Below are 9,180 nucleotides of genomic sequence, written 5' to 3'. Positions count from 1 at the left end.
TGTGGACTTCTGATGGGTTTAATGGCACTTAAAGGACACGAGGCACACCCCAGCTCTGCCAGCCAGGTGACAAGAGAGGACAATAGAATGGTTTCTGTACACTTCTTACAAAATATTACACGGGCTCCCTGCTGAGGTGGCACCTGGCACACCACTGAGCCCCCCCACTGCGTGCCCACACTTGGCTGTGGCTTGTCCCTCTGATCTGCAGGACGTGGAGCCTGCAGAAAGCTCCCACTGGCACCTGGGCAGAGGCCTTGGGGCAGCAGCAGGCAAATACAGGGGGTGAAGGCAGGGATCTCTCTGCCCAGCATGCCCAGGCGCAGCTGCTGGAGTGCCCACCTGACACTCCATCCTCAGGGCAAACAGGCAGCACCACCCTGCTGGCACTCACAGCCCTCAGCTGCCGGCCAATGTGGGATAAGGGATGGATTCCTGGGTCTGCTTTGGTGCTTTCCCTGTGCCTGGCATCTCCTCCCGCTCCTATGCAGCGTGCCCAGGTCAAGCTCTGGCGAAGCTGCCCCTGCGTTACCCACAGACTCTTCTCGGGCAGAAGGCAGCCAGGCTGTACAGCAAATAAATACCCCCCCGCACACTCTGCCCCCACACCCCCAGCGCCCACGGGGCTGCGGGCACAGCTCAGTACCCATCCTGGCAGTCGTTGTCGTCGTAGTCAGCGGCAGGCTTGTGGCGGTACGCGCCCGGCCGCCGCCTGCGGCTGCTGCTCTCCAGGCTCTGCGCAGAGCTGGCATCGCCGCGGCTGCTGCTGGCATCCTCCTGCGAGTAGCTCTCCTCCTCCTCCTGCTGCTGCGACTCGCTGTCGGTGCTCTCGGGGGAGCTGCTGTCCTCCCCTGCCACGCTCTCCGGGCTGCCATCGTCCTGCAGGGAGGAGCTCTGGCTCTCGGCCGATGCGCTCGGCGAGTCCCCGGCGGGCTCAGAGTCATGCTCGTCCTCCTGGGACTCCTCCGCGGTGTCCTCTGCCGACTGGCTCTGCTCACTGACGTCCTCCCGGGACTCGCTCGGCTTTCCCTCCTCTTCCTCAGACTGGCTGTCGGGTGCGGATGGCTCGCTCCTGTCCTCCGCGGACTCCTGCTGGTCCTTCTGCTCTTCCCGGGACTGGCTGTCCGCCTGCTCGCTGCCCATGCTCACCAGCTCCCGGGAGGGCTCCTCCGGGGACTCCCGGGAGGGGTCCTCCGGAGACTCCCGGGAGAGGTCCTCCGGGGACTCCCGGAGCTCTTCATCTGCCTGCTCCGCGGTGTCCTCCCTGGACTCGCTGTCCTCACTCTCCCTGGAGGGGCTGTCCTCGCCATCCTCGCCCTCCTCCGAGCGGCTGGTGCCGTTTTCCTCGGAGCGGCTGGTGCCAGGCTCCTCGGACTCGCTGTTGTCCTCCTCGGAGGGGCTGTCTTCTCCCGAGTCGGCGTCCTCCAGCTCCGGGGACCTGCTGTCACCCTCTTGCCAGCGGTGTGAGCCAGCTCCCTGGCCGCTCTCTCGGCTGTTCCCCAAGGCACGGTGCCCCCGGTAACTGCTGCCTAGCCCGTCAAAGACAGAGGGGTCGTCCCCCTGCATGGCTTCGTCCTCAAAGCCGTAGCTCTCCTCTTCCTCCTGCTGGCTGCTGCTGCTGCGCCCTCCCCGCCTGTAGGGCTGCTCGTAGCGGCTGCCGGGGTAGCTCCTGTACCTCCAGCGGTCCTCCCCGGCGCTTTCGCTGCTGCTGCTGCTGCTGTCCCCGTGTCCTCCACCAGCCCCGGTGTCCCCACGGTCACCATCGTAGCCGTGTCCGCCTTCCCCGTCGGCACCGGCCACGTAAGTAGGGCCTTCTCCCCTCTCCTCCTCCCCGTTCTCATCGAAGGTGTCATCTCCACTTTCGTCCTCCTCGTCCATGAAGCCACCAGCGTGAAAGGGAAGCCCACTGACTGCAGGGCCGTAGTGCTCCCCATCATCGGTGTCAGCCGCATCCTCCTCCTGTGGGGGCGACAGATGCCAGAGCTTGCAGGTCACAGGCGCTATCAGCAGTGCTCACCACGCATCGCCCTGCCCAGCGGCGGGCGTGGGGCTAAGCTCACTCTCCTGGCCAGGAGGGACACCCTTGTCTGCTCACTCACCAGGAAGCCAAGGCTGTTTCCATCCCAGGCACTCGCATCCTCACGATCCACCTGGTTCAGGTGCTGAACCTCCCCAGCTCTGCCTGCCTTGTGGCCACCATGCATGCCCATCTCCTCTCCCACGGCGTTGCCGGCCGCCGGGTCCCCGAGGAGGGAATTGTCCCCTCTGCCTGCACTGGCAGGAGAGTGTCTGCCGTCTCCAGCACCCAGGGGGTTACCCAGCTTGTTGCTGTAATCTTCACCGGCTGTGTCCTGGAGGCAAAACACGAGAGGGTGCTTTGGGTCCTTCGACACAACTGCACACTCACTGCTGCTGCAGCTGCCGCAGGGGCAAAGACTGCTCCTGAGCCGTGCAAGAGCTCAAAGCCTTCTTCGCTGCTTGCACCTCAGCCCTTCAGCTGTTTCTGCTGCCGAAACCAGCAGAGCAGCACAGAAAAGCCCGAACCACGATGGTTCAGAGCACAGAAACTCCCTTTTCAAGCCCAACACAGCAGAACCCACCTGGTGAACTGAGAACGTGCCCAGCAAGGCGAGGCAGAAAGGAGGTGGCAGCAACCCGGCCATAAAGGGCTGGGCAGGCAGGCGAAGCTCAGAGACCTGCTGAAGCAGCAGCTCTTCCCCCAAGTGCCTGGCCCAAGGATGCCTGCCCAGGGCCCCAGGGTGCCTACCCCCAACCCTGCACCTACTCCAGGAGCAGCTGCTCCCTGCAGGACTGAGGCAGCTCCTGACTTACCTCCTGCTGGGCGCTGTGGTAGTGGAGGGCAGGCTCCCGGCTGGGCACCTAAACGTATCCCAGGAGACATCTGATCAGTGATGGCTGAGCCTTGGCAGAGTGAAACTGAGGGGGGTTGGGGTTTGGCTACTTGCCCAGTGGGTACTTACAGGGTGAGCATAGGCTATGGCCCAGAGGAGCAGCACCAGGAACGCAGCCCTCACGGTGGTTGTGGTCCCTGAGGCTACAACAGGGAGCAAAGTGTTTGCACACTAGAGCAGAGCATCTGCATGTGCCCCTGGCTGCAACCTGGCCCCACAAAGCCCTTCCAGCTGACACAGCCTTGGCATCTCAGCACATGGTGCCCAGCCTGCCATGTCATCAGACAATCCAAGGATTTGCCCCTCCTGCCATCTCCTCCCATCCCCTGTGTGGAAGTTCTCTTGGGATTGGGATTTGAAATCTCTGGACATGTTCTTGTAGGGTTTTTCTGTCTAAACATCATTAAAGAGCAGAGAAGCTGCTAGGAATGCCCTCTTCCCACAGTAACATCACCCCCCACCCAGGAATCCAAGCTTGATGGCCATGATGGGAGCTGGCACAGTGAGACCATGGTCCACAGAGCTGTGCCTTCTATCCAGGGTGCTCCTCACAGCCCTGTAACACCTCCTGCTGCTCCAAAGCAGAGCAGCCTGCTCAGACCACCCCACCCAGAGCTGCAGGTTGTGGCACCTCAGTCACACTGCTGCCAGCTCAGGCAGGTAGAGCAGGAGGAGGCTTTTCCTCCAGCTCTGCTTTCATTTCCCAAGTGCCCTGAGCAGCCCAGCACCAGGAACCCAGGCAGCACACTCACCATGCTGCCCCTCAGCAAAGGTGCTGGCTCCTGATGGAGAGCTTCCTTCCCTTAGGAAGTCAGCCCAGCATCCCAACATCCCAGCATCCCAACATCCCAGCACCCCAGCTGAAGTCTCTCCTCTTTTTCTACCCAAGCTTTTAAGACATTCCCCAGCCCTCACCCCAAACCCTGCTCTTTTCACTCTGGGCAGAAGCAGCCCAAAGAAACCCAAACCTTTACCTTGAGCCATGGCACAAGCTGGTGTCTGCTGCGGTGCTCGGGATGGGATGGAGCTGGCTGCCTGAGCTGGGATGCCCAGAGTTGTGTGCCCCAGCCTGGCCACCTGCAGGCATTTAACTGCTGGCTGGCGAGGGCCCCGGGCAGAGGGCAGCCAATGGCACCGGCGGGGCAGCGCTGCTGGGCACGGAGGTGTCACCGGGAACCAGCCTCCCACGCTTCCTCTGGGACACCGGCCCGAAAAAGCTCCTTGCGGTTGCAGGCAGCCGAGGCGGGCTGGTAGTTAATGACCCTCCCTGCCAGCCTGTGTTTTGGCTGCTCCGGGTGGCCCGTTCACACACTCCCCCACCCCCATCCCCACCCCACCCCCGGCACACACACAAACAAGCACGGGGGCACCCACGCCGGGCATCGCGCCCCGGGGCTGCCTTCATCCTGACACCGGCATCTCGGCTAGGGGCACATTAAACCTGTGTCCAGCAGATCAAGGGAGGTTCTGCTCCCCCTCTGCCCTGACCTGCTGAGACCTCATCTTGAATGCTGTCTTCAGTTTTGGGCTCCCCAGGTGAAGAGGGACAGGGATCTGCTGGAGAGGGTCCAGCACAGGGCTGTGAGGATGATGAGGGGACTGGAGGGCATGGCTGATGAGGAGAGGCTGAGGGACCTGGGGCTGCTTAGTCTGGAGAAGAGAAGACTTAAAGGGGACTTGATAAATGTTTATAAACATCTGAGGGCTGCCAGGAGAGGGGGACAGGCTCTGCTCACTGCTGCCTGGGACAGGACAAGGAGCAATGGGTGTAAGCTGCAGCACAGGAGGTTCCAGCTCAGCACAAGGGGGAACTTCTTTCCTGTAAGGGTCCCAGAGCCCTGGCACAGGCTGCCCAGAGAGGTTGTGGAGTCTCCTTCTCTGAAGCCTTTCAAGGCCTGTCTGGATGTGTTCCTCTGTGATTTGCATCAGGTAGCATTGTCCTGCTCTGGCAGGGGGATTGGACTTGATCTCCTTGGGTCCCTTCCAACCCCTGACATCCTGTGAGCCTCTGATCCCCCTGCCAGGACAGGGGCAGGAGCACAAAAACGCCACTCTAGAAGAGCCTGCCTGGTTTTGTGCCCGTGCAAAAGGCAATCACAGAATCACAAAGGGGCAGGGAGTGGAAGGGACCTCTCCAGATCGTCAAGTCCAAACCCCCCCTGCCAGAGCAGGATCACGCAGGGCAGGTCACACAGGAGCACATCCAGGTGGGGGTTTGAATGTCTCCAGAGAAGGAGCCACGGTCGAGCTGCCTGCTGGTGTGGCCACAGACCTTCAGCAGACGTTTTTCCTGCTCCCCTGCCCCTCCCCCACTGCAGATACCGTGGGATGTATTTTCCTCTCGCCCCGTGACAAAATTATACCCCCTGCCAGATATGAGATCACCCTGCCAGATATGAGTCCACCCTGCCAGCCTTTTTTTAGGCACCTCCAACAATTACCAGGTGTTGTTGGCTTGGGGTTGTGTCCAAACCCTGCATTTATCTCAGCCCCCAAAGACCTGCTCTTGCCTGGCGTCCAAGTGAGGAAGCAACTGTGCAAGAACACCAACCTGTTCGTACCCACCCCCCCAGGGCACCTCCCTACCCTTTGGTTGTCCCCCCAAAAGGGCTCGTGGCACCAGCCCTGGGAGCTCAAAAAGCCCTGGGTCCAAGGGCTAAGGTCTGTCCTTCAAATCCCTTCCAGAGAGCATCTCACAGCATCAGCCAGGCAGCCCAAGCAGCTCTGCTGCAGGGAAAGGAAACCTCAGCCCCCACCTTGTCACCTGCTGAGAGACCCCAAACCCCAAGAAGGTTTAGGGGGGGAAGTGGCTGTCCAAGGGTTGATTTAAACCCCCTTGTGCACTTAGAGTTGAGGTTGGAAAAGGCCTTAAGGTTATCCAGTGCAACTCTAACCCAACCACCACCACCATTAACCTGTGTCCTGAAGAGCCACATCCACACATTCCTTGAGAACACCTCCAGGCATGGGCACTCCACCATCTGCCTGGGCAGCCTCTTCCAAACCCTGACCACTCTCTCAGTAAAGAAATTTTACCTCCTCTCCAACCTAATCCTCCCCTGGCACAATCCCAGGACATTGCCTCTCCTCCTATCACCTGAGGCTAGGGAGCAGAAACCAACCCCCATCTGGCTCCAGCCTCCTCTCAGGGAGCTGCAGAGAGCAATGAGCTCACCTTCAGCCTCCTCTTCTCCACACCAAACACCCACAGCTCCCTCAGCTGCTCCTGCCCAGCCCTCTTCTCCAGACCCTTCCTCACCTGCCTTCCCCTTCCCTGCACCTGCTCCAGCTCCTCAATGTCCTTCTTGCAGTGAGGACCCCAAAACTGAGCCCAGCACCCAAGCTGTGGCCTCCCCAGTGCTGAGCCCAGGGGCACAATCCCTGCCCTGCTCCTGCTGCCCACACCACTGCTGATGCAGGCCAGGCTGCTGCTGCCCTTCCTGCCCACCTGGGCACCCCCTGGCTCACCTCCAGCTGCTGTCACCCTGCACCCCCAGGCCTTTCTCTGCTGGGCACTTTCCAGCCACTCTGCCCTAAGCCTGGAGCCTTCATGGGGTCATTGTGACCCAAGTGCAGAGCCTGGCATTTGGCCTTATAGAACCTCATCCCTTTGGCTGAGCCTGGTTGGTTTTCAATTCATTTAGTTCTTTTTGAGGGAATGAAAAAAAAAAAGCCAGAAGGAAATGACTGATGGAAACGTTGGTATGAAACAGGCACTTCAGGAGGGTGATGTGGAGGCACAGGCAGCTCAGAGTGGGCAGAGAGGTCAGAACAGGGTTGGTGGCTTAAGGCATAAAGGGAGAGCCAGACCCTCCCTCCTCCTGCAGGGTGGTCAGCTCTCCTCTGGTTCCTGTGCTGTCATTACAGCTCACTTGGTCTAAATTTATTGCTGCTTGGTGTAGCTGGATAGGAAGTGTTACCACAGCCCCCTGGGACCTAGATGAGCTGGATGGACACTGCCAAGAGGAAGAGAGCAGCAGCAGCTTGGCTCATACCTCAGAAGACTGGATGAGGCACTTAGTGCCAGTGGCCTTTGCAGCTCTGATAAGGAAGTTGTTGGCAGAGAGAGTGATTGGCATTGGAATGGGCTGCCCAGGGAGGTGGTGGAGTTGCTGTGCCTGGAGATGTTGAAGCCAAGCCTGGCTGGGGCACTTAGTGCCATGGTCTGGTTGCTTGGCCAGGGCTGGGTGCTAGGTTGGGCTGGCTGAGCTTGGAGCTCTCTTCCAACCTGCTTGATTCTGTGATTCTAGGGCAGGCTGCCCAGGGAGGTTGTGGAGTTTCCTTCACTGGAGACTTTCCAAACCCACCTGGACACTGCAATGCTGGACAAGCTGATCTAAGGGAGCCTGCTTTAGCTCAGGGGTTGAACTCGATGATCTCCAAAGGTCCCTTCCCAGGATGACAAAAATGACACAATCACATCATGGTAGACCTCTGGAGATCAACCAGTCCAAGCCCCCTGCCAGAGCAGGGACACCCAGGGCAGGGCACACAGGAACACATCCAGGTGGGTTTTAAAAGCCTCCAGAGAAGGAGATTCCACAACCTCTCCAGGCCTCCACCAGCCTCACACCAAAGAAGTTTCTCCTCCTGCTCAGAAGCCTCCTGGCTTCCAGTTTGTGGCCATTGCTCCTTGTCCTGTCTGAGGACAGCCCTGAGCAGAGCCTGGCCCCTGCTTCTTGCCCCCCACCCTTCAGCTATTGATAGGCATTGCTCAGATCCCCTCCCAGCCTTCTCCTCTCCAGGCTAACCACCCCCAGGGCTCTCAGCCTTGCCTCAGACACCTTCCAGGCCCTTCCCCATCCTCACAGCCTCCACTGGACACTCCACTATGCAGAACCACGGAAGGGAAGTGAGGACACAGGCTCAGGAGCTGCTTCCCCTTCCCAACCAGCACAGTCCCAGGCTGCAGCAGGTACACAAAACTTCCCTGAACCTCGGTGATTGGTGGGTTTGGGTTTTCTCCCTCCCCCCCCAGTGGCTTCAGGGCTGATTTAATCACCAAAAGCTTTCCTGAGGGTTTCTAGGATCTGTGCCTCTCCAAACGCCTGCAAGCTCCGGCGCTGCCTCCTCACCTCACAGCTGCCAGCCACCAGGTGCCTGTGCTGTGGGAGCAGCCTTGCTCTGCCCAGAAAGTAATTACAGGCTGCATTTGGTGGCTTTCTGCAAGGAAGTGCTGCTGCCACCACCTCTGCCTTCCACCAGGCACCTCTCGAGCAGCTGCCCATGAAAGGGCTTCCTCCTTCCGCCCAGTGCTCAGCGCAGCAGCAGAGGATGCCTGCGAGCATCGCCCCAGCCTCCACATCAGAGCATCTTCTGCCTTCACTAGGGTCTGGGCTCTCCTGGAGGGGGAAATTGGGCCAGAATCACAAAACCTGAGCCATGGCACAGCAATGTGCCCTTCTGGCCAAGAGGGTCCTGAGGTGTATTAAGAAGAGTGTGTCCAGCAGGTCAAGGGAGGTTCTCCTCTGTCTCTACTCTGCCCTGCTGAGACCTCATCTTGAATACTGTGTTCTGTTTTGGTCTCCTCAGTTGAAGAGAGTCTGCTGGAGAGGGTCCAGCAGAGGGCTACAAGGATGATGAGGGGACTGGAGCACTGCCTGAGGAGGAGAGGCTGAGGGATCTGGGACTGTTTAGTCTGGAGAAGAGAAGACTGAGAGGGGATCTAATAAATGTCTACAAATATCTGAGGGCTGGGGGTCAGGAGGGGAGGGGACAGGCTCTGCTCACTGCTCCCTCAGATAGGACAAGGAGCAATGGATGGAAGCTGCAGTGCAGGAGGTTCCAGCCCAACACAAGGAGGAACTTCTTCACTGTAAGGGTCTCAGAGCACTGGCACAGGCTGCCCAGAGAGGTTGTGGAGTCTCCTTCTCTGGAGCCTTCCAAGGCCTGTCTGGATGTGTTCCTGTGTGACTTTAGCTGGACTGTGTGGTCCTGCTCTGGCAGGGGGGCTGGACTGGATGATCTGTTCCAAGCCCTGACATCCTGTGATGCTGTGATCTCACCCTTACTCCTCTCAGCACTGCAGACCTAAGCACTGCACTGCCCAGCCCACGTTCAGATCTTGCCCATGCCCACAGCCATTGGCTTCTCACCTGACTGATGTGCTCCAGCAGGGAAGCTCACAGCTTCCCATCCCCTCCAACACCTGGCACACAGCTGGAAAAGAAATGGACCAAAAGGAGGCTTTGGTTTGATTCTTCTCCCCATATGAAAGAGGTGAGATGGGGCTCTGTAAAGAGCCAACAGACAGCTGGTAAAGCAGCTC

General features: G+C 59.4%; 1 protein-coding gene across 4 annotated transcripts in view; it reads right to left on the bottom strand.

Annotated features, from left to right (window-relative positions):
- DMP1 (dentin matrix acidic phosphoprotein 1) overlaps window positions 1–9,180 on the bottom strand; it is a 19,317-nt gene continuing 10,137 nt past the window's right edge. For 2 of the 4 annotated variants that reach the window (XM_064149558.1, XM_064149560.1), the window contains 6 exons: window positions 9,008–9,071; window positions 3,887–4,107; window positions 2,982–3,055; window positions 2,833–2,880; window positions 2,100–2,351; window positions 1–1,959 (listed from right to left, as the gene is read on the bottom strand). In XM_064149558.1, coding sequence (XP_064005628.1) covers window positions 640–1,959; window positions 2,100–2,351; window positions 2,833–2,880; window positions 2,982–3,055; window positions 3,887–4,107; window positions 9,008–9,071 — 1,979 coding nt within the window. In that variant the 3' untranslated portion in view covers window positions 1–639. The remainder of the gene's footprint in view (window positions 1,960–2,099; window positions 2,352–2,832; window positions 2,881–2,981; window positions 3,056–3,886; window positions 4,108–9,007; window positions 9,072–9,180) is intronic. The other 2 variants (XM_064149559.1, XM_064149562.1) reach the window with 2 other exon arrangements.

Source organism: Pogoniulus pusillus, chromosome 10 (genome assembly GCF_015220805.1).
Source record: "Pogoniulus pusillus isolate bPogPus1 chromosome 10, bPogPus1.pri, whole genome shotgun sequence".
In the NCBI taxonomy this organism is placed as follows: Eukaryota; Metazoa; Chordata; class Aves; order Piciformes; family Lybiidae; genus Pogoniulus; species Pogoniulus pusillus.
Note: the sequence above shows the minus strand (reverse complement) of the source record. Positions and strands in the feature narration are given on the sequence as shown.